At 42.7% G+C, this 25,628-nt stretch overlaps 1 protein-coding gene and 1 pseudogene across 4 annotated transcripts in view; one reads left to right on the forward strand and one right to left on the reverse strand.

Annotated features, from left to right (window-relative positions):
• The window catches only part of SLC38A1 (solute carrier family 38 member 1), a 73,353-nt gene that overhangs the window by 36,505 nt on the left and 11,220 nt on the right, over positions 1–25,628 (reverse strand). For 3 of the 4 annotated variants that reach the window (XM_059682653.1, XM_059682652.1, XM_059682651.1), the window contains 4 exons: positions 17,811–17,925; positions 14,210–14,427; positions 5,062–5,137; positions 3,303–3,418 (listed from right to left, as the gene is read on the reverse strand). In XM_059682653.1, coding sequence (XP_059538636.1) covers positions 3,303–3,418; positions 5,062–5,137; positions 14,210–14,331 — 314 coding nt within the window. In that variant the 5' untranslated portion in view covers positions 14,332–14,427; positions 17,811–17,925. The remainder of the gene's footprint in view (positions 1–3,302; positions 3,419–5,061; positions 5,138–14,209; positions 14,428–17,810; positions 17,926–25,628) is intronic. The other variant, XM_059682654.1, reaches the window with a different exon arrangement.
• LOC132225690 (dnaJ homolog subfamily B member 1-like) lies at positions 3,580–4,797 on the forward strand (annotated as a pseudogene).

The following is a 25,628-nucleotide window of genomic DNA, read 5'->3' on the forward strand; positions in this document are numbered from 1 at the left end:
AGTGGGGAGTGTGCAGGAGCCAGCTGATCTATGTTTCTCTCTCATCGATGTTTCTAACTCTCTATTTCTCTCCCTTCCTCTCTGTAAAAAGTCAATAAAATATATCTTTTAAAAAAAGAAAAAGAAAACTATCATTAGAATCCTCAGAGAAGACAATAAAATCATAAAACAGAAAAAAATAATATAAAAAGAAACATTCAAAGAATTTTTAAAAGCTCCTTTAAATAAATAAAAGAAATAAAACATTTAGTAAAGAGTTAAAGAAAAAAAATTGAGGACATATCCCAGAAAGTACAGTGAAAAATTATAGAAATGAAAATAAAGAAAAGAATAAAAATTAGAGGAATAGTTCTCTAATGTTTAAAATCTTGGTAACAGTTCCAGAAAGAGTGAAAAGAGAAAGAGGAAGAAGGAATTCATCAACACAATAATGAAGGAAAATGTCCCAAAACTGAAGACCATGAATTTCTAAAAGAAAAGAATGGATCCCAGCCAGGTGTGTCTTAGTGGGGTTGAGTGTGGACCTATGAACCAGGAGGTCATGGTTTGAGTCTTAGTCAGGGAACATGCCCGAGTTGCGTGCTTGATCCTCAGCGGGGAACATGTGGGAGGCAGCCAATCGATGATTCTTGGTGATCATTGATGTTTCTATCTCTCTCTGCCTCTCCCTTCCTCTCTGAAATCAATACAAAATCCAAAAGGGTAATATGCAAAGTGACCCTAACATCAGAACCACTGAGAATGACTGGTCACTATGACACAAACTAACCACCAGGGGGCAGACGCTCAATTCAGGAGCTGCCCCCTGGTGGTCAGGGCGCTCCCACAGGGAGAGCTCTGCTCAGCCACAAGACAGGCTGCCAGCTGCCAGCACAGAGGTGGTGGCGGGAGCCTCTCCTGCCTCCTCAGCAGCGCTAAGGATGTCCAACTGCAGCTTAGGCCTGCTCCCCACTGGCAAGTGGACAATCCCCGAGGGCTCCAGGGCTGCCAGAGGGATGTCTGACTGCCAGCTTAGGCCCGATCTCCCGGGGGAGCGGGCCTAAGCCAGCAGGTGGACATCCCCTGAGGGGTCCCAGACTGCAAGAGGGCACAGGCTGGGCTGAGGGACACGCGCCCCCCCCCGCCCCAGTACACAAATTTTTGTGCACCGGGCCTCTAGTATATATTTAAGAAAAAAAGAAAAGAATGTGGCAATTTCCTAACTCAGTGGATGAAACAGGCTCACATCAAGACACATTGTTGGAAACTGCAAAACATTGGGAGCAGAGATTTGACAAGTTTTCAGAAAAACAAAAACTCTGGCTATATTTGAAATATCAGGAATCAGAAGCATATAGGACTTCACAACACAAAAAACTAAAAAGCAATGAAGTAATACTTTCAAAATTCAGAAGGAAAATTATTGCCAATCTATAATTTCTATATCCAACAAAACTACCAATTAAAGGTGAAGGCAGAATAAAAACATTTTCAGACATGAAGACCTCAAACATTTTATTTCTATTCATCCTTTCTCAACGACAAAGGCAAGGAAGTAAATACAGAAAGAGGAAGAAATGAAATACAGGAAACAAGGGGTCTAGCAGAGGAGAGAGGTGAAGGGAATTCCCAGAATAGTGACAAATAAAGATTTCAAAATAAATGTTACTATCTATGACTCAGTTCCCTTGTCTGTGGAACAGGGAGCTAACAATAGTACCCGTCTCAGACTTGTAAGGATTCAGCATAAAACACTTAGAGTAGAACCTTGACACAAAGTAAGAGCTACAGGGTATTATCATTATCAAAGAGTTAACTCTATATTAACATAAAACTATTTAACATATTACAATAGCTTAAAAAAAGAAATAAATCAATGTAAAACACATTTCTGAACTGAACATACTTCCAGCTTTGGAATGACTAAAAATAGTCGCAGAACCACAGGGTTTGGGAGGTTGGCAGGGTTCTGAGATTTTTCTAGTGTAATTTTCTTGTTTTAAAGGGTCGGAAATTGAAGTTCAGAGTGGCTAACCTGCTTCAGACTACATAGGCATTTAAAGAGGAGCTGGACTGGCAGTCAGCTGTTTCATGTCATCGCACTAAAAATCAGAAGCGCAGCTAGCCTCAGAGGGTCACACATACAAACAAAATCACAACAGAAATAGTTTGTCCAATTCAGTGATTGTATCCTACAACCAGGCACTGCACTCAAATATACATAAGCAGAAAGGCCACATGGAGCTAGCTATTCAGGGCAAAAAAGAGAGGAAGCTACTAGTTAGGTTGACATTAAGGAAGAAAAAGTATTGAATTCATTGCCCAGGAAGGACACCTCAGGTGATTTTACACACAAAAGTGAGAATATTAATCCCTAATGTTCTGGGCCAATATGAGGCAGCATGGATGGACATTGCTGATCCATGAGTAAAAGGATGGGAAGCAGTGCATATCCATCACAGTTTTCTAAATCTTTCTAAAGGAATACCCACCATTTTTAGAAATAGTAGTCTTTTTGGTCATTGCTACCAAAGTAAGGATGCTCTCATCAGAATGATCTGGCAATGAAGACTACTGAGCAAGGCCAATGAAGAGCGTGAGTAGTCAGGGGAGAAAAGGCAAGATCCTGGGAGAAGAAAATTTCTTCCCTGTCTTATCAGGCAAAGCACCACTGAGACTCCTTTGAGGTTTGAGAGGGTGAGAATTTTCCTGGTAGAAATTCTATGGTATGTCTTCATCTTCCAACTGAAAATAAGCCCTCTGTGCATTGGCACAAAGTTCCACTTATCAGCTTGAGATGAACTTATTCTAAAAGAAAATTGCCCATTTACTTTTCACTGAACTGCAGAAGAAAAGTACATGCTAATTTCTCTTCTTTAAAACACTATAAACTTCTATGCTTCTTGAATATTTATTCAAACAATGTCTAATTACTTTTGGATACAGTAAATGTTCCAAAGCAATCCAAATACTACAGTGGTGACCAGTTGGATTAAACACCTCTTAACATTTTGACCATTTAACAGATTTAAAGTGACAGGCAAAAAGTTCAAAAATACAAAAAATGCTTTTAATCCTTTTTATAAATGCCTATTTTGGTATTTGTAATTAATAAGATTTTCTCCTTTCACTTTCTTATAAACATTGGGTGCAGCCTGGAAAATCATTCAAATAAAAATACAAAAGCATGTACTGGTAACTTAGCAAAGTTAGTAAAAACATAAAAAGAAATAAAAACGACTTTAAAATATTTCCTATTTATTCTGTGCTTGAACAGAAACATACAGAAAACACAGTTTAAAACTGAAAATGTCAACACTCACAGAAAAAGTAGGATCCCGGTGTTTGCCAGGGCGAAGGCGAGTCCCAAAATCCCACTGCCCATAATGGCGTTGCTCAGGTTAAACACAGACATGCCTAACGAGGTGGTTCCTGGAATCTGAACAAAGAGACAAACATTCACACTAAGCAGGACAGTCCCCAAACCTGCTCATCACACCAAAGCCTTTAAAGCACTATTAGAAACCAACACAAATTAAATTCAAGAAAACCTTCTTGGGGGGACACCGACAGCGGGGCAGCAGGTCGCAGGCGGGGGCCATGGGAAAAGACCTATTACCAGACGCTGGGCCCGGCCCGCGGCGGGTGGGACAGGAGGTCAGCGGGCCGGCCGCCGCCAGGCGCTGCGCTGCCACCGGACGGACGGACAGACGAGGAGAAGTTCAAGGAGGTCGCCCAGGGCTCCGACCAGCTCAGCGACCAGCTCAGCGACCAGCTCAGCGACCAGCTCAGCGACCAGCGCAAGCGCGAGATCGACCTACCCGCTGCGGAGGGGAGGCCTCAGGGCAGTGGCCCCAGGGGTGGAAGCGGCGCGGTGCTAACTGCACCTCCTTTAGCTACACATTCCATGGGGACCCTCAGGCCGTTTGCTGAGTTCTTCGGTGTCCGAAATCCCTTTGCCACCTTTTTTGGACAGCGGAACGGGGAAGAAGGCGTGGGCATTGAGGGCCCGTCCTCTGGCTTCCCCATGGGCATGGGTGGCTTCACCAACGTGAGCTTGGTCCGCTCCCGCCCTGCCCAAGAGCCCACCCGAAAGAAGCAAGACCCCCCTGTCACCCATGACCCTAGGGTCTCCCGTGAAGAGACCTACAGCGGCTGTACCAAGAAGATGAAGATCTCCCCTAAAAGGCTGAACCCCGATGGGAACAGCATTCGCCACGAAGACAAAATCTTGACCATTGAAGTGAAACGGGGGTGGAAAGAAGGGACCAAAAAAATCACCTTCCCCAAGGAGGGAGACCAGGCCTCTACCAACATTCCAGCTGACATCGTCTTGGTTTTAAAGGACAAGCCACACAATATCTTTAAGAGAGATGGCTCTGCTGTCATTGACCCAGCCAGGGTCACCCTTCGGGAGCTCTGTGTGGCTGTTCTGTGAACGTCCCCACTCTGGGCGGCAGGACCATACCCATCGTGTTCAAAGATGTCATCAGGCCTGGCATGCGGCGAAAAGTTCCTGGAGGCCTCCCTCTCCCCAAAACACCCGAGAAATGCGGGGACCTCATTATTGAGTTGGAAGTGCTCTTCCCGGAAAGGATTCCCCAGACGTCAAGAACCATACGTGAGCAGGTTCTTCCAAAATAGCCACCTGTGTTCGCCAAGGACAGACCAGGGACCTTTCCAGAGCTCAAGGATTTCTGGACTGTTCCACCAGTTGTGGACCCGTGAGAGGGCAGGAGGGCCCAGGGAGGGCTTTAGTACTGCTGAATGTTTTACAGACAATATATTACAATCTTTCAAAAAAAAGAAAAAAGAAAACCTTCCTTAGTGGTTGATTTTTAATGGGTTTCCAGAGAAAATACATAGAATCCGAGGAACATCCTGGTGAATACAGATAGCTATGCCTTTGGTACTATGCTGCATGAATTAAAAAGATCTGTCCACTGTTATATATGATAGTACAGTGATGGCGAACCTATGACACGCATGTCAGAGGTGACACGCGAACTCATTAAAAAAAAAAAAGATCTGTCCCAAATTATGTGATTAAAAAATAAGCATACTTATTATAATGACACTTACGTATTCGTCACATTTCTTTTTTTCCAAGTGGCTGTTTGTGAGACTTCTTCTACTTTCGCGATCAGAAATAAACTTGCTGTAAAGACACGTATAATACATTTAACCTCATGGTAGTGATTTGAAGCTTAACATTACACCTAAGTGATTGATTACTTACCAAAACATATTACACATGAAAAGTTATCAATCTAATTCAAATCATTTCAATACGAGCACATTAAAACACTGTATGCAATGTAAGTTAACTTTTACGTAGATTTTTCTCTAACTACAAATCAGATAATGTCAAAAATACTCTAACGCTGTCATGTAAAAGAATAGCAGAGGCAGGATTCCTTCTGAGCTCCCATTCCTGGAGTACAAAGTTATTAAATAGGAATTCCCTCTCCCCTGAAAAAAAGGAAACAACTCTTTCTCCATCAAATATTGCTTCAGCACCTGCCATATGCAAGACATCAGACAAGGTGATGAGAGAGACATGAGGGTATGTAATACGAGATGCAGACACGGAGCTATAGGAGTTCAGCAGAGGAAACTATGGTGGTGGGGGCAGGGCATTAGTCCATGGTTAGGGGCAGAACTAGGGCTTTAGAAAGGGAGGGATTTAGAAGGTGAGTTTGAATCCTCACTAGCTACAAGGCCCTAGGCTACCTCAGTTTCCTCTGTGAAATGAGAGTAACACTATTACATTATCTCATGGCGCTCTTGGGAGAATGAAATCATCTCTACAGCTCCAGGCACAGAGTAGGAGCAACAGCGGGGGTGGGGGGGGGGGGAGGGACGGGAGGCGTGGGACGAGCTGGGATGAGAAAGATTCAGGCAGGCTAAGTGGAGTAAACTGTCTGCAAATACATAGAAGAAGGAATTCAGAATGCTCTCAGAACCATATTCAGCATTAACATCAGAACTTTATGGCCTAAATCTTTAATTTTTTAAAAATTCACCATTAAGCACTAGCTGGCTTGGCTCAGTGGATAGAGCATTGGCCTGTGGACTGAAAGGTCCCAGGTTCAATTCCCAGTCAAGGGCACATGCCTGGGTTGTGGGCTCAATCCCCAGTGTGGGGTGTGCAGGAGGCAGCCGATCAATGATCCTCTTTCATCATTGATGTTTCTATCTCTCCCTCTCCCTTCCTCTTTGAAATCAATAAAAATATTTTTTTTTAATCACCATTAAAAAAATAAGTGGTATTGTCAAAGTCCATTTGTTGGCTGCTTGTATTAGTAAAACATGTTAGGTATGCTGTTTCCTCTTCCAGAAAGTTAATTATTTGGTCTTAGTATGTACTAAGCACAATAAGTGTTTCACTAATGAATGTAAAGCCACTTGAGCTGAACCATGTTATGCCCTAACCGGTTTGGCTCAGTGGATAGAGCATCGGCCTGCGGACTGAAAGGTCCCAGGTTCGATTCTAGTCAAGGGCATGTACCTTAGTTTCGGGCACATCCCCAGTGGGAGGTGTGCAGGAGGCAGCTGATCAATGTTTCTCTCTCATCAATGTTTCTAACCCTCTATCCCTCTACCTTCCTCTCTGTAAAAAATCAATAAGATATATTAAAAAAAAAGAGCTGAACTATTTTAAAGCAGCATTTATCTTTAAACTGTACATTATATTTTCACATGCTTTTTTGAATAATACTGTTTCATTAGAAACCATTTTCAATGAAACCATCATCAATATTGGCTTTATTTAACTATCTTTTTCATCTTTAATCCACGGGGGTCTGGCTTCTCCCTGGCATCACCTCTCCAAGTTTGCATTATTTTGCCAAAATAAGCCAAAAACAGGCAGTATACCAACTTCCTGAGATCATCACCTGGTAGAAGCAGCACGATCTGTGGTTTACTCCCTTCAGCATCTGCCTTTGCCTAGGACCTGGCCAGTTACTGCGAGAGACCAAAAGGAAGATGAAGAAAATCTTGGTCTCTGAACAGGAGAGACCACACTGGCTCACACCAGAATGGGAATGCCAGGCTGCACAAAACTGAGATGAGATAAGGCATCCAGAGAAGGGAAACCATTATTGGAAGGGATTAGCCAGAAGACACTTAAGGCCGGAGGCCTGATAAGTAGGATCACAGGAGAAGGACAATATTTTGGAGACCAATCTGACAGTTATAGAGTGTTTGGCCCTTTTCTTGCCCTTAACATTTTTGAGCTTCCCACAGAATTGAGGGCCACAGGCCTGGCTAGAGAGAGGCAAGGAAAAGCAGCCTTCCTTTTCACACAGGCAGCCCAAGGAAATGCAGGTGCTGCACTTACCAAAATGAAATAGGTTTCCAAAATAAAAATACACTTGGGCCCTGGCCGGTTTTGCTCAGTCATTAGAACGTCAGCCCTCGGGCCGAAGGGTTGTGGGTTCGATTCCCAGTCAAGGGCATGTGCCTCACACCCGGTGGGGGCGCATACAGGAGGCAACTAATCGATATTTCTCACTCTCCCTCTCCTCCCTCCCTTCCACTCTCTCTTGAAATCAATGGAAAAAATATACTTGGGTGAGGATTTATATATTAAAAAAAAAAGCCATTAAATAAAAGACTGTATTTAATCAGGCTAATTTTAATAATCAACTCAAGTCAATCTAATATTTATCCAGAAGCTCCCCCATTTGCCTTTCTTGTGGAGGGACTTCTTTTCCGAAGAGAATTTCCATTATTTTAAAATTAATGGAAGAGCCTAAACATTTTCAAGCAAACTGAACAAAACATAGCAAACCGCCTGTAGCAGATTTAAGGCCCCTGGCCTGGCCCCATGCCCCAGAATTGGTGGCAGAAGACTGGTGGGCCGGGAAGAAAGAGGTGTCATCATTGTAACACTAAAGGCATTCTGTAGGGTCAAACACTGTGAAAGGGGAGGAAGAGGAAAGAATCAAACTGAGTAATGGTGGCGTGTTTAGACATGGGTCTTTATAAAGTAGCATAGTGCATGGAGTTGGAATAAAATAGAAAGGGAGAGAAAAAAAAAGATAAAGAAAAGAAAAGGGGGAGGAAGAATAAGGCCCCTACATGATTGCCGGCTCTTCCCTGCAGAACTTCTGCAGGATGGGGATGATGAAACTGACTCACAGGGCTGCTGAAATGAAATGAGTAACTACCAAAAATCACATTAAAATATATTGTATCTCAAGAGCCTCCCTGATTCTGCCTCTTCTGGTGCACTTTCGGCAGCAAGACCTAATAGGTTTTCCCAAAAGTCTTCACTGGCTCCCCCACTGAGACACTTCCTTTTTTTTAATATATTTTTACTGATTTTTCACAGAAAGGAAGGGAGAGGGATAGAGTTAGAAACATTGATGAGAGAGAAACATCGATCAGCTGCCTTCTGCACACCTCCTACTGGGGATGTGCCTGCAACCAAGGTACATGCCCTTGACCGGAATCGAACCTGGGACCTTTCAGTCCGCAGGCTGACGCTCTATCCACTGAGCCAAACCGGTTAGGGCCACTGAGACACTTTCAAGTGTAAATCCCTCATCCTGCAATTCCTGATGCTGCTGAATTTGACTTTGCCTCAATGTCCTACTCTCAGCTCCCACTACTCAAAATGGTCTTCCCAAGAGGGGGTGAGGACTGAGACAGGATCATAGCATTCGGAGAGATGGAAAAACACGGCAGCAGTGGGAATCCACCTCCACTGGGGAGAGACCCTGTGTCCTCTTCTCAGCCAGCACCTTCCTGCCAGTTCGAAGCTTCACTCATGAGCTTTCCGATACTCTGGTTTGAGCTGAATTTCCTGACTCTGACCTACTTACTACTTTTTCTGTGGCACATACTGTGCTACTGAACTCATCTCACATCCAGAGCTGCTGTACAGTGCTCTCAGCCCCTCAGCTCCTTCTTAAATGTACCTGCCCATGCATTAGCAACTCAGAGGAACCTTTCGTAAACCGAATATGCATCTTCAGTTTAGGAAGTAGGGGGTAGCTCAGGCTGCAGGGGAGTCAGGCTCAGTAAGAATGAAATAGTAAGAATGAATAAAGAAATCCTCTTTATTCTCTTTATGGTATCTCCACTTTTTCTTCTCTTCAGTCTTTAAATCTCTGCTTTGTATTTCTGAAAACTTTTTTTAAACAAAATAAAACCAACCTTTTTAGTAATGGAAAAGTCCGTTCAATATAAGTAGGTCAAGCGGCTTATCACAAGTTTCTGCTATCTTACCATTTAAAAACACGCAATTGTGTGATAAAAACCACGACTTCTGGCAAAGAAACTGAGTTAAACTTCTCTTTATTTACTTAAAAATGGGCTATGGGAGAAGGTGCCTTTGACACGTGGTCTCAGGATGATAAAAGTATTATAAAAAGAGAGTTTTCACTGGGTTGGTCTGTACCCATAAAGAAGAATTCAATCAACTATTAGGTAGCCAATTGTTCTGAGAACAAAACCAAACAAAAACTTACAGTGGCTGTCATGGTGACCTTCAGTAGACAAAGCCTTCAAAAGGAGTAGGTGTGAAGGGAGGCTGAGCAATATAGAGCAGTTATTTAAAACCAAAAATAAATCAACATCAACAACAATCGAACAGGATGGGCTGTGCAATAGGAAGATATTCTTCCTAGTTTAATCTCTACCAATCAGATTCTTACTAGATTATAGTGTTCTATTTGAGGTTTCATAACACAGAAGAGATCAATGGTTGTACTTAGATGACCTTTCCCAGTTCTTTCCCTGAAATTCTAACATTCTATAAAAAAGGAAAAGAGAACAGGAGGAAAGAAGCAAGTAACAAAGAGGCTGGAGGACATGTAAGATTTAAAGAAACAGCAGGCATTTAAAGAGAAGACTGAGAGGTAAGCAAAGCCTTTCTGGTTGAATAAACTCTACTGAAAATAGGAGAAATCTAGGTTGTAACAGGAGTTGTTAAAGCAAGGAAAGAATTTTCTGACATAAGAACTGATCATCAGAAGAAGAGATGGAATATTCTTTAACTTTTCAAGGATTCTCCCAAATGATATAAATTTAGTACATGAACTCTGAAGGATATACAGGGACGACAAAAAAAAAAAAAGGCTGATGTAGGGGGTAGTGACAAGAATTGCCCCAAATCCTTTTAAGAACAATTTTAACAAGGGACTCTCAAACTTTGTTAGATGCTGCCTGGGTCACAACAACAATAACCATGCAGAGAGATGAGAATAGTAAATAAATATGAAAATATGTGAATATTTGCTTAGATACAGTTAGGATAATCTATTAATATTCTAACAGCTTTAAAGAAGCAACAGTCAGCAATCATCCAGAACCTAAAACAATATTATTATTCCTTGATGTAGACAAGAAAGAAGTGCTTGCCAAAGAAAGAGGATGCACTTTTATTGATAAAGACACATCTCACACTAAAAGGCTTACTGTTGCCAGACACTTGCCAAGAACCTTACATGGGTCTTCTCATCTATTTTCACAATAATTGTATTGGTCAGTACTATTATTAGCTCCATTTTAGATAACTTAAGTAACTTGACCAAAGTAACATTACTAATAACAAAACCATTGAGCCAGGATTTGAACCTAAACTGGCTGATGGCAGAGCCTGAGTTCTTAACCTACAAGCAGGAATACATTTACTATTCCCCGACACGCCCAGGAAGTAAGGTATTTTTACTATCCCGGTTCATACAGGGATGGACCTGACACTCAAAGGACAAGACCTATCGATAGAGCCAGGATTCAATACAAGTCCAAATTCAAACCACTTAACTACTGGCTCTCTCTTCTGTGTCTGTCTCTGTTTTTCTCTCTCATTTAACAAGTATTTTGTAATTTCCACTCTATATGAGGCACTTTTATCTATCGTTTCAAGGTGCAAGAGACATAGAGGTGATTGAGATGATTCCTCCTGGCAGGAAGCTCACTTCTAGGGGAAGAGTCTAGAGCAGGGGCGGGCAAACTTTTTGACTCGAGGGCCACAATGGGTTCTTAAACTGGACCGGAGGGCCAGAACAAAAGCATGGATGGAGTGTTTGTGTGAACTAATATAAATTCAAAGTAAACATCATTACATAAAAGGGTATGGTCTTTTTTCTCAATAGTTTTATTCATTTCAAACGGGCCAGATCCGGCCCATGGGCTGTAGTTTGCCCACGGCTGGTCTAGAGCTTGCTACTCAAAGTGTGGTCCAGGGACCAGCAGTAAGGGTATTTATTACCTGGAAGCTTGCTAGAAATTAGAACCTCAGGCCCCTCCCTGATCTACTGAATCAGAATCTGCATTTTAGCAAGGTTTCCAGATATTTCCTATGCACATTAACATGTTAGCAGAACTGGTCTAGTGGGCATTTTGAAAGGTTTTGCTGTTTTAGGTATTGATTTCTAGGACTATAACCCAAAAATTATGAAATAAAACAACTGAACTGGAATAGGGGCAGTTGTTCTAATGCCCAAATGACTCTACTCTATTTTTGCCTAAACTTTAAAACATTATTCTAAGAATAGGGGAGTTTCCAGGCAAAGCTGTAAGCTAGATGCCAGGTGATCAAAGATCAATATTTGTTTTCAACATTTTCTCTAGTTTCCTAAAAAAGAGGAACTGTTACATAGAAGTTCCCGGTTTCGGGGGCTCGTTCCCTTAGATGCATATAATTGAGCCTACCTTCCTCCCATCAATATGAAAAAGCTATAAGAAGAATGAAAGGTATTGCCCAGCTGGTGTGCTCAGAAATTGAGCATCAACCTATGAACTAGAAGGTCATGGTTCGATTCCCAGTCAGGACACATGCCCGGGTTTCGGGCTCAATCCCCAGTGTGGGGCGTGCAGGAGGCAATCAATGATTCTCCCTCATCATTGATGTTTCTGTCTTCCTCTCCCTCGCACTCTCCCCTCCTCTCTGAAATCAATAAACATATATTAAAAAAACAAAAATGAGAGGTATTTAGGTATAGCTTTTGCAGCAATCATGGTGGAGATCCTGATTTTTATTTATCTTTTTGGCTTCTTGGCATATGTTGTTTTTAATTTTATTTGTCCTAAAGCGAAACTAAAGAAAGGCTCATGAACTGTGTCAGTGAAAGAGGGGAGATAAGATAAATGAAGAAATAAACGTATCACACCGCATGTGCAGTAAAGGAACCAAATTCTGCAAAACAAGTGGTCAACACCAACAGCAAACCTGCTGTACCAGCTCACTGCCTTCGTCCCAGTCTCAGAAGATGTGAGTTCACTGGGCAAGGTGCCCAAGTCAGGGGTGAGAATGGTCATCACTCAAAAACTGAATATTGTTAGTAAATAAAACTCTTTAAGATCAAGTCCAGACTCTAAACTGAGTATTAGAATGATTCCCATTTTAAGGTCTTCAAGATTTGCCTTGCTTTGGAATTGAAGCTGTGTTATAAAACCAAAGTGTCCTACTTGTGAAATGGTTGGGATCCCATGTACCATTAAGAGGAGGTCAGCAGTGACTGCAGAACAGTCCAGGAGTACAGAGCATAAATTAGAGTTTAACTGAACAAGCTAATGCCTGAGCATTATAAGCAGAGGCAGGCAGAGAGAGTAAAAAGACTAGGATTTCAGATGAACCTGTGTATGCCCTTAAGCAAGTTATTTTATTTCTCTGGGCTTCAGTTTTCTTACTTGTACACAAAAATTTAAAAATTTCCTTATTTGCAAAATAATGCTTTGCATGATGCTTTTATAAGGATAAATGGCAATACATGTAAACAGAGCTGGCAGTCAAGAAATATTCATTATGCCCTGGCTGGTTTGGCTCAGTGGATAGAGCATCGGCCTGAGGACCAAAGGGTCCCAGGTTGGATTCCGGTCAAGGGCACATGCCCGGGTTGTGGGCTTGATCCCCAGTAGGGGGCGTGCAGGAGGCAGCCGATCAATGATTCTCTCTCATCATTGATGTTTCTATCTCTCTCTCCCTCTCCCTTCCTCTCTGAAATCAATAAAAATATATTTAAAAGAAAAGAAAAAGAAATGTTCATTATTATTAATAATTTGACTTAGAAAAGGTAAAAGAAGTAAACTTGAGTCCAACAATCAGAAATATCACAATACAGTAAATGATACTTGGGATTCTAACGAGCAAGTGTCTGGATGGAGACCTAACCACTAAGAACATTTAAGGAAGAGAAAAAGAAGAAGAGGCAGGGCTGAAACTCCTGAGTATGTATGTGAGAATAATAGCAGCTACCTCTACTGGACTTCCACTTATTTATGTACACACTACATCCGAATATAGAACAAACTACTGGACATTATTCCCAATATGATGCCTGGCTAGGTGATGTATGCTGTCATCTCCCTCTACCCCAATTTCCTTCTGACAACCCCTCCACCCCAAGAAAAAAAGTGTAGCATCGTTGCTGTTCTAATAAGGAGACCCATGAACTCCCCTCACTTCTCGTAGCCTTTTTAGAGGCATCATGCTTCAAACAAGCCACACCACTAGCTCCCACGCTGGAGACCTTCCTGCTACAGGATCCATTCGGCCGGACTAAAACTCAGGAGGTCAGAGAGTGCCCACATCATTAAAAACATAAAGACATTTGGCTCTACTCTTGGAAATTAAGAAACTCAGAACCCAAGAGTTGGACAGACATGCTGAGGTCAAAAGCTTCTAGGCCAGCACTCTTCCCACCTGCATCTCTATCTCCCCTCACTCATGGCATCTTTTCTTTTCCTTCTGCTACATGTACTATTTCTCTACTACAGTTTCTCATAGAGCCATCTGGGCTCAACTATAGTTTTTATTATTTAAAATCCATGTTGCAAATGATGCTTGTAATAGTGCATTTGTAGTTTTAACACGGGAACAGTGGCAAATGGGGCTTTGACCATTTCTTGGTTAAAAATGTGGGCGAGGTCAGATGACTATAGGACACAGTCAGATGTGGGTTGCAGTGAAAGGCCAATAGTCTGTCTAATTCTAAGCACAGAGCTTCTGAAAAGTTAGGGCTGGTTGGGGGCCAATGTATTATACACTTTTATTAGACTCAATTGAAAGATTGGAAAGGATGAATAAATTGCTTTCCTATTTGCTTCATCTGCTACTGCAGACTATGCCCAACAGATGTCAAATAAGAAATTCAAATTACATCTTCAAATGGAGCATAACTTTAGTAATGAATAATTCAAGAGAATAACTGAAAATCAGAATATTTTAGAGACATCTCTTTTACTGGATAGAAAGTGTTAGGAAAATTCTCACCTATTTATTTGACCATTTTCCACTTCAGTGAAGTCATTGGAATCATTGCTGATGTTGTCATCTTCGGGCACTGTCATGTTTTGCAACTCGGTTAATTCGAGTCCACTTTTGAAATGCATCATGTTTATAAAGTACCTGTAGTCAAAAACTTCGTCCAAATTCTCCTGTTCTGAGTGTATTTACAAGTGGATAGCAGCAAAAATATAAGCTTGACACCCCTAAAATATAACACAGTGAAATATAGTTAAACATATGAATATAACCAACTGATTAAGACAGTTTAAGTAAACAAACAGTTAATGTACTGATAATGCAACTTTTACATTTTGCTACTCAAAGCGATCTTTGTATATCAAGTTATAAAGGCTCTATATTTTATGCCTTTCATAAATCTCCCTCCATCTTTAACTATAAAATGAGTTATGTCCCACAATCTTTATGCTCACATTTATAGGAATACCATGTCAGCTGCAGGCAATATAGATACCGTTTTATAAAACAGTATGTTTAAAATGAAAGCAAGTTGGTTACTTGAATGTGTCAGCTCGTAGGACACACATATAGCTGGTTACAGACCACAGAGCCACAAATGCACCTCTGATTTAGCATTCCCAGTTGAATAAAAATGCAATAAATGGCATCAGGAGGGATCAACCACCCAACCCAGAGGTCAAATAGCAAAGGACAAATCTGTGTTTTGAAATTTAGCAGTTTATCCATCAACTGCAAGAGATTAATTCAATCTCTGCAATGAAATCACTCCATGTCAGGGAATTAGAGATTTAAAAATTCATACTCAGGGGATTTAGGTTAATCCATCTGAAACGACATTTCCTCCTCAGAAACCAAAGATTTGCAGAGCTCACATTTTCCCCCATGTGGACGACTGGGATTTAAATTTCTGAGGGGTCACCAAGAGTATACAAGGAGGGGACCAAGTTTCAGACACATAGCATCACAAATCAAAAAGCAGGTGGTGCCCTGCTTGGTTTTGCTCAGTGGTTACAGTGTAGGCCCACACATCAAAAGGTCGCCAGTTCGGTTCCCAGTCAAGGGCAAGTATCTTGGTTGCTGGCGGGGTGGGTGTGGGAGGCAAACGATCGATGTGTCTCTCTCACATTAATGTTTCTCTCTTTCTGCCCCCTGCTTTCCCTCCCTTCCACTCTGAAAATCAATTGAAAAAATATCCTCAGGTGAGAATTAAATAAATAAATAAATAAAAATAAATTGGTGGCAAGTGTGGCGAATGCAGTTTCAAAAGTAAGGCTTCCGTATGTGCAGGAGCCTCACCGGGAGAATCTCAGTGAGGTGATGGGGACCATGGAATGAAGCAGGATGTCAATGAAATTTTTTTTATCTCCAATGGTAATTGGATGACCTTTTTATGTTTTTTCTGATCCCGAATTCCATAAGATGATTGCAGTTCAGTGTCAAAACACCAATGTGCCCATCTCACATCCTGCATATCTCAAGAAGCATTTGGCTAATTGATAATATGTTCCGGACCCACAGAAAGTACCCTAGAATGATATCCATCCAGGATTTTCTTCTTCTCCTCCTTCTCACACAGCCAGGCCACACATTACTCCTTTTTATTCACACAGTCTCCCATCTAGAATGAAACCTCCCCGGTCCCGGGATCCTTTACAACTTCCACAACCTACATACTTTCTAATACCTCGAGTTCCAGGAGCTTCACCTTCCTGCAGGCAGGGTCTCTCCTGGAGAGCAGGAAGCCGGGGCAGGGAGATGTGAGTTCCGTGAACTCCTGGTCTAAGCCCCACGTGGCAGCTCGGGGCTGCCTCTTCCAGCCAGGGTGGTAGTACGAGAGAGGGGCCACTTCTAATTGCTTTTAGTGCTTTCACACAGTAGCCAGGTTTACCCCCATCTTTACTTTGCAAAAGATGAACTGCATTAAGACAACTGAACACCGCCTTACCCCTTCGGCCCCCTTGATGAAAGCTGCACAAATGCACTGGCCGTCTCCTGTATGGCTCCCTCAGAGGCTACTGAAGTGATGCTACAGGGCTGGTAGGAAGTTGATTCAGTGGATGGAGTTTCCAGTCTGGATTAAGGAGCCCTTGGCTCTCCATAAACTGATAGGAAGCAGGGCACTAGACAAAAGCTTTCTAAGGAGAGGAAAGGTTGACTAACCACAAATCAGGAGTCTACTGTTTGAACTTAAACTTTCATATCAATATATGTGTGTGTGCATGTGTTTATACAAATAACACACACACATACACATATATACATATATATCCTATATAATGAAAGGCTAATGTGCAAATCGACTGATCTCTATGATGCGCACTGACCACTAGGGGGCAGACACTCAACGCAGGAGCTGCACCCTGGTGGTCAGTGCGCTTCCACAGGGGGAGCACTGCTCAGCCAGAAGCTGAGTTCAAGGCTGGTGAGTGCAGTGGCAGTGGCGGGAGCCTCTACCGCCTCCACAGTAGCACTAAGGATGTCCAAATGCCGGCTTAGGCCCACTCCCCACCTAAGCCGTCAGTTGGACATCCCCGAGGGCTCCTGGAATGCGAGAGGGTGCAGGCTGGGTTCAAGGACACGACCCCCCACCCTGAGTGTACGAATTTCATGCACTGGCCCTCTAGTGTGTGTGTGTGTGTGTGTGTGTGTGTGTGTGTGTGTACACACATAAAAGCAGTCATTTAAAAATGGACAAAAAGAGGAAAGAATAAGAAGAATACAGAAAATCCTGGCCACTAAAAATATGTCAGTATTGGGCAAATACCAATATTAAGTTAATCATATAGAATACTTTTCCCCCGCTTTGGCTTAAAGAGAATTTTCTTTTTCCTCGTAGTCTGGAAGCTAGCAGTCCAAGATCAAGTCCACACCTCCTTCTGAGGCCCGTCTCTTTGGCTTGCAGATAGCTGCATCGTTACTATGTCCTCACATGGTCTTTCCTCTGTCCATGTATAGTGTGTGCCCTAATCTTTTTTTTTTTTAAGAATAAATATGTATTGTTGTGAAATAACATATCTGAAATCTAATTATTCTTGAAAATGAAGACTGAAAAATGGGAAAAGTTAACAAAGTTAGTGACACCTGTCACTAAAGTTGAAGCCGCATGCAGAAAATACAATCCACTCACTGTTCATATTTATTGAGTGCCAGGTGAGGAAGGGATGTGAAAGTTTGGAAAAAGTCAGATTCAGGGGTCTGAGGCAGCATCACAGAAATGTCACATTTGCATTGGGTCTTGAAAAAGAAAAAAATATTTTTTCTGATCCTAAAACTAATACAGGTTCACTGTAGAGTCTTTAGAACAGACATTGTAAAAGAATCCCACCATCCCAAAATAGCCACTGCTGGATTTTCATGTCTTTCCTCTTTTCTTTCTTCTCTTTCTCCCTCTCTAGGTTCCCTCCTCCTCTCTCTATTTTATTTATAATTAGGATTTTAAACTTTTTTAAACCTATTTTTATGTAGCTTTATATTGTAAGCATTTTGAAGAAGTGCTTTTAAAAAACATACCAGTTCCTTATTAATAAATAATACAGGTTTTTGTATAAAAATTGTAAAAAACAAGTTTGCAAATGAAGAAGGAAACAAGTAAAAAGAAAAAAGTCACCTGTTATCTCAGCAAGCAGAGACAATCAGTGTATATATATTGGAGTATGACCTTCCAGGGTTTTTGTATGCACATAGAGATAGCGCCTGGTACACAGTAGGCACTCAATAAATACCTGTCAAATGAAAAGAATGAATACAAATGAAAAAATATGTACACATTTCTAAAAATGGAAATCATACTATAGAGTTTAAAAACATATTTTTCACTTAACAAGATATGGTCTCCTACACTGAGTTATGTCAGTAAACACAGGTCTACACAATTACTTCTAATGATTGTTTAGCCGCTTGACTATACTATAAATTGGTGGCCAACATGTTACTACTGGACAGTTACACTGCTTGGTGGACAGAAGATTGACAGGCAGAGCTGAGGCCTGAGCTGAGACTTCTCAGTGAAGGAGAAGATAATCAATAGCACGGAGGCATGGGGTACAGGTGGAGTTCAAGAAACAAAAAATTATAGTGTCACTGAAAGATCAAAGCAATTATCAGACTATAAAACTAATTAAAAAGCTGAATGGGGTCATCACGTGAAGATCTTGATGTTAACACAACCATAATTACTCTCTCGACATTTATATTAGATAACAAATTACAATTTACTCAGCACAGACATTTCTGATCCTTCACTACATTATTATGTTGGTATGCTTATTGGCACATGTTATTAATACAATTAATGTAAAATACATAAACTTATTCTCTGCTCTTCATGGTGTTAGGTAGCAAAGGAGAGGATATACAAACTTGTCTGGCTTTACATGGCTTACAGCCTATTTAAACAAGCAACACCATCCCACATAAAGTGATAATATACCATAAAACATTTGCATGATAGAACCAAACTATATGGCAGAACAAAGAATAAGTCCAGAAGGATTTCAGAGACAGACAGACATACATACAGGAAGGAACAAAGGAAGGAGGGGTGGGAGGAAGGAGAGAGGCAGGAAAGGAAGGAAAGTAAATGGGGCCTTGAGGAATCAGGTAAGGTTTTACAGGGTTAAGACCTGCACAATGTCTAAAACTAGGTAGGATTTAGACTGGGGGATAGGAAAGGCATTTCGTGTACAGTACTGGGAACAGCATAGGCAAAGACACAGAGACCAAATGTGCACAGAACAGCCTTGTGAGCGCAGTTAGAGTAATGAGAGCAAGATAATGTACATGTTTCTTGAGGACTAGGAGGCTTACGGGAGCTGATGTAAAGATTCTACAGGGAAAACCAAACCAAAGAATGTAGTGTAACTTAAACATTGTTCAAAATTACTTTTGGGGATAAATAAGCTGAAACACAGTTTCAATTGCTAATATACTTTGTAGTGGATTGGTCCTCTCAAATATTTGCTCCCACTTCATTGTAGTCCAGTTCTACAGAGGATGGAGAATTGAAAACTATATTTCCCATGTCCCTTTGCAGCTTGGGTTCTAGATCTGATTTAGATTCCACCAATCAGAGGGCAAGGTGCTGGGGGCAAGGCATCCCTTTGGCTGGTCCAATTCTATCAGGTGAAGCAGACGGCACTGGAGCCAACAATTGTGTCTATGGGTTCCTGATAATCAGATTGGCTCAAGTGATGTGTTCCTGGAACATGCAGTGGAGACAAGGAGGAACCAGCTTCCTGGTTTCCTGGTTTCCCAGCTTCCTGATGGAGGCACAGGTAGCATTTCCTTAGCAGGTCAGTTGAATGGTGGTATTCTGGTCATTATTCCGAGAGGCCTGGCCTAGACCTGCTGTGTCATTTCTTCTAACAATTTTACAGGCACTTAATTCCCTGTGTTAAACCCCTTTTGTTTAACACACACAGGAAGATGCCTGTTATACTAAACCCTGACTCATATTCATAATTTTATAATTTCTTCCCTTTTACATTTTTTATTATGGGAACTTTTAAACATATGTAAATGTAAACAGAATAGAATAATGAACCCCCAGGTACCAACTTCAACTATTATCAATTCAAGCCAGTCTGGTTGAAATTTTACCCCCACTATCACATAGACTTATTTTAAAGCAGATTCCAGATATCCTATCTCTGTAAAATTTCAGCACATATTTCTAAAAGGGAAAAACTATTTTTTCAAACAATATTGCCATATCACTATCAAAACTAAAAAATGACAAGAATCCTATCTAATAAAAGAGAAAAATGGTAATTGGCGTACGACGATACCCTTTTCATTGGCTAATCAGGGCTATATGCAAATTAACTGCCAACTATGATTGGCAGTTAATTTGCATATGTAGGCACAATGCAGGGAGGCGAAAGGGAAAGCAGGAAGAAGCCCCCTGCCACTGACAGTGATCGGAAACCCAGGGGGGAGCTAAGAGCTGGGGGGCAGGGCAAAGGCGGCCCTGGGGCCGCCTTTGCCCTGCCCCCCAGCCATGATCGGAGAATCAGGTGCCTTTGCCGCCCTGGCCAGTGATAGCAGGAAGTAGGGGTGGAGCCAGCGATGGGAGCTGGACATGGTCGAAGCTGGCAGTCCCGGGAGCTAGGGGTCCCTTGCCTGGGCCTAAAGTGGAGCCCACGATCGCGGGGCCACTGCAGCAGTGGGTCCCCGCTGCCCGGGCCGGACCCCTCAGCCAGAGGCCTCAGGCCTGATGAAGGGGCCGATCCGGTGATTGGTGATCGGAGGGTGATGAGGGTCAACTCCTCTGGCCGAGGCATCAGGCCTGGGCGGGGGGCTGAGCCGGGGATTGGGGGGATATGATGGTCCCCTTGCCCAGGCCTGAAGCCTGGGTCAGAGGCGTCAGGCTTGGGCGGGGGGTGGAGCAAGCGATCAGAGGGAGATGGGGGTCCCCTGCCCAGGCATGATTCCTGGGCCAGAGGCCTCAGGCCTGGGCGGGGGCCAGAGCCAGTGATCAGGGGAAGATGGGGGTCCCCTGTCCAAGCCTGACACCTCTGGTGGAGGCGTCAGGCCTGGGCAAGGGGCCGATCAGGCGATTGGAGGGTGATGGGGGTCTACGCCTCTGGCCGAAGCATCAGGCCTGGGCAAGGGGCCGATCCTGCGATTGGAGGGTGATGGGGGTCAACGCCTGAGGGCTCCCAGTATGTGAGAGGGGGCAGGCTGGGCTGAGGGACACTCCCCTCCCCACACACACACACCCAGTGCACGAATTTCGTGCACCGGGCCCCTAGTTCTTTAATATCACTAAGTATCCAGTCACATTCACTTAGTTTTTAAATTATTATGAACCACTGTTTGTATGTTTTTTATCCTGAAGAACCAATAAAATCACACCTCTTTGTGCCCAACTCCTGAGAAGCAATCCTGACAGCCAGGGCAGTGGTTCTAAGGCCCACAGGGGTCCTGTTCTTCCTGCCATCTCTCCCAATAACTCACTGAGCCTCCTTACCCACGTGGGGTCTTTGAATCAACAGGCTCTTAGATGGTAATGGTAAGGATCTAAGAGCTGCTTTTCTGTATTTTGGAAATTCAAACAGGCTAAACAGGTTAACTAAAATGTCAGGTATGCTTGCTTTTGGCTAGATTGTATTAATGTGATGTGATAATCCTAGATTCTAACTGGCAATTTTATATATCTTCAAGTAATAAAAATGGAAAATGAATTAATACATTAACGATGTAGTCAAGGCTCATTAGACAGTATAGTTAAGACCTGGATGTTGCACTACATATCAATTATACTTCAATTAAAATAAAAGCTTAAAGTGGCTACTCAAAATCTTTGAAAACCTGAGGCCCTTGGGAGGTGGGGGAATAATAAAAATGGCCTTTGGTGGTGAACAGGCTGGGAGCCAGGCAGCAAACTAAGAAGAAAAGGTGTTTTCTCTAACCTCACTCAAACCTCACAACGTAACCAGCACTAGTGATCTCAGGTGTGCTAGGAGCCTGTATCGCCATTTCATCTCTGCTGGCTTCCCCGACTTGTCAGTCACTCTCAGCTCTGTATCTGGGAAGTAACCGTGTCTAGGACTATGAACTACCACCTGCCCCTCCTCTCTTTACTGCCAACAGGCTGAACAACTTGCTCCTGGCCTCATCATTCCCCCGAAACCACGCCCGACTGGCAAACTCTGGCTCCGCCATTTAGGAGCTGAGTGACCCTGGGCAAGTAGGTTAATGCCTCTTCGCCTCAGTTTCCTCTTCTGTGAAATTGAGATAAAGTAAGACCCACCTCGTACAGTCGTTATAATGATTCCACGGTTGGGTCCATGTGCAGCACTTACAGCAGTGCCCGGCCTGGTTCTTTTTTATTTTTAATTTTTTTTTTTTTTCAGAGAGGAAGGGAGAGGGAGAGAGAGATAGAAACATCAATGATGAGAGAGAATCATTGATTGGCTGCCTCCTGCACGCCACCTACTGGGGATCGAGCCCACAACCCAGGCATGTGCCCTTGGCCGGAATCGAACCTGGTACCCTTCAGTCCGTAGGCCGACGCTCTATCCACTGAGCCAAACCAGCCAGGGCCCGGCCTGGTTCTTGTAAGCTACGGTGACTATGGTTATGGTGGCTACTCTTGCTACTATTTCCTAATCAAGACAAGAGGACTTTTTTTCTCAGTCCACATGCTCTTCAGTTCCTTCCGGAGCATGGAGCACTGTTCACCGACCTCCACCAACTTGCTCCTCACGGCCTCCTTAAGTGCTGCTTCTTGGCTTCCTTTGCCAGCTCCCTTCTTCCCCGCCTCCCCCCCCGCCCCTCAGTGTAGGGGTGGCTCTCGCCCTCCAGGCTTTCCTCCAAAGTCTTTCCTTTTTACGGTTTCAAGCCTTCAGTGTCATGTTCATCTCACAGGGCATCTTTTTCCCCCCAGGCATTTTCATTTTGTAAAACTAGAATTCCTTTGGATTATGAAATAGGATCTCCCCCATAAATACTACTTGATAATAAGCACATCACTTAACGTGCCACATGTTTCTTCATCTGTAAAATGAGAAGGGTGGAGGGAGATGAACTTTCAGGTTCCTTCCTGCTCAGAAAAATTTCCACAAACTCTATCCAGACTACAGCTGCCCTCTGGACTTCTCCATGTGGATGTCTGCCATTCCCTCGAACTCCACATGCCTAACTGAATGCGTCACCTGACCTCACACATCACCTTTTCCGTTTCTGTTAAAGATAACGTTCATTCTCCTCATGCCTTAGGCCTGGAATCCAGCTGGATGTCACTTCATTGCTACCTCATATCTAATCAGTCACTAAGTCTTATCAACATTCTTTCACAGTGCCCCTTCCCTTCCTCTCATTCTTTTCAACGCCTTTGCTTTCCTCCATGCTACGTACTGATCCCTCCCCTCTCCCACCTACAGGCACAGATTCTTCCTGAAAATATGTCTTATACATTCCTCTCCCCCTACCCCACCAGTCATAATTGCTCCTAACGTCTACAGGATAAAGTCTAATCTCTGGAACCTCAAATTCAAAGCCTCGATTGCTCATAAAGTTCTCTTTAATTTTTCTCTTCTATGACTTTCTTTCTGAACCTTCCAGTCCTGCAATGTTACCCAGTTTTCTGCTTTGTTCACATCAATCCCTTGGCCCTGAACTAATTCCCTCCCACTCCTTCCCACCAAGCCCATGCCTACATTTCTTTCAAAGCCCAGCTTGCTTGCATGCATGCTTTTTTATTTTTAAATTTCAAACCAAATTTCTCTGTGATGTCTTTCTCCAATGACCAACCTGTGACTGAGTGTTTACCTGTGATGAAGTGTTACAGTAAAGCCTTCTATTAAATGCCCCCCATCCTTTGGGAGGCATTTGGCAATGTCTGGAGACATTTTGATCCTCACAAGTGAAGGGGTGCCGCCAGCTTCTCGTGGAAAGAGATCAGGGATGCTACTAAACATACAATGCTCAGGACAACCAGCCCCAACAAAGAGTTATCTGGCCCCCAAACTCAGTAGTGCTGAGGGTGAGAAGCTCTGTGTTAAAGGAAACTCTGTTTGGGGCAGGGAAATGAGCTGCTCACTTCCTTAGACAGATTGTCCCTGAATCCTATCTTGTTCACAGTATCATGACACCTGCTCCTACAGCTCCACAATTCCTCTTCTGTTCAGGTGCCCATGTGATATTTTAAGGTATGTTGTCAATATACCCAGCCTATGATGCCTGGGAATTAACCTACCCTATGCAGATGTTTTGAAAATGTGATTTCTCCAAAGAAAGAAAATACTGATAAACTCCAGAAGTTAATGAATTCAAACTGTAACTAGATATAGGAAAATGACTACATATTACTTTTTTTATTGAAGCATAATTTAATTAGAGCAGTGAATGTACCTGAGCAGTGTAAATACCACAAAGTTCAAAATATCTTTTCACCGACAAAAATTCATAGTTAAGTAATTACTAAAAACTTACGTAGTTGAAAACAGCCTGGAAAGAACAGCCTTTGAGAAAATTCTTTTTATTGGCACATGTATGTATCTGCTCAATTGATATCTCTGTTCAAGAATTGCTATTGAATTAAAAACAATGAATGGGCCCTAGCCAGTTTGGCTCAGTGGATAGAGCGTCAGGCTGTGGACTGAAGGGTCCCAGGTTCGATTCCTGTCAAGGGCGCATGCCCGGGTTGCGGGTTCGATACCCAATAGGGGATGTGCAGGAGGCGAGTGATCAGTTTCTCTCTCATCACGGATGTTTATATCTCTCTCTTTCTCTCTGAAATCAATAAAAATATATATTTAAAAAGAAAACAATGAATGGGGGTTTGTTTATTTTTAAGTCCTGGCTAAGCTATGACAGTTAATTCCCAACAAAATATTTAAAAAAACAAATAATAAGAATTTTAAAGCACCACAAAATGGTGCATGTAAAGAGGATCACTTATAAATAGAAACATTTTAAAACATACCTTTATTTGAAAAGAGAAAACATTTTATAATCCAATTCTAAATGATGTTATAGTCTTTTCCTTCTCTGGGTCTCTCTATTCTCACCTTAAAATAGGAAAGGCAGATTCACTGATACACTCTCAAAGATCTCCCCCAGTTCTGAAATCCTCTGGATTTATGACTCTATAGACTATTTCTTAATGGATCATAATCAGAGAAAAGATGATGGACCTGTGGACAAATCTTTTGAATAGGTGACCTAGACCAGTGGTCCTCCGTTCTGACTAGAAATAGGAATCACTTCAGATGCTTTGAAAAAATAATCTAGGAGACGAAGTTGAGTGGCTGTAGGATGGGGACCATTTCCCCTAACTCGCTCGGATGGTGCAGAGCCCACCCTTCAGACAGCCAAATGTTGGTCTTTTTGGTCCTGATAAACTCTGCTGGCCTCACTCTGATGACTCTCTGAGAACCTGTGCCACCACAAAGGTCTGCCAGCACCCGGCAGGTGACAGGTAGATTTGATCTATCCTGGGACATTAGCTGAGTGACTTCAGACCCAGAACTGGCACTAAGTTTGAACCTGTATCGGTCTGGTGAACACCGCTCGCCCTACCTGGCAACTCACTGAGAACCTGCCTCATGCAACTCGAGTACCACCAGAGTATCTTTCAATGACAGAGCCTGTCAGGCAACGAGCAGGTGGAGGCAGATCTTGGGATGCCTTGGGACTTTTGCTGACTTGCCCCTGGGCCCAGTGCTGGTAAAAGCTGGTCTTGGTGTGCAGCTTGGTCTTTCCCATACACACCCACACCCAGCAGAGGGAAGGTGGGGCTGGGTGGGTGGGTGGGAGGAGGTCAACCAAAGAAACTTGTATGCATATATGCATGACCCATGGACACAGACAGTGAGGTGGTAAGGGCCTGGAGGGTTAATGTGGGGGGGAGAGACATATGTAATACTTCCAACAATAAACATTTTATTTAAAAAATAATAAAATGGCAATAAATATATAC

The sequence above is a fragment of the Myotis daubentonii genome, chromosome 2 (assembly GCF_963259705.1).
Source record: "Myotis daubentonii chromosome 2, mMyoDau2.1, whole genome shotgun sequence".
NCBI classification, from domain to species: domain Eukaryota; kingdom Metazoa; phylum Chordata; class Mammalia; order Chiroptera; family Vespertilionidae; genus Myotis; species Myotis daubentonii.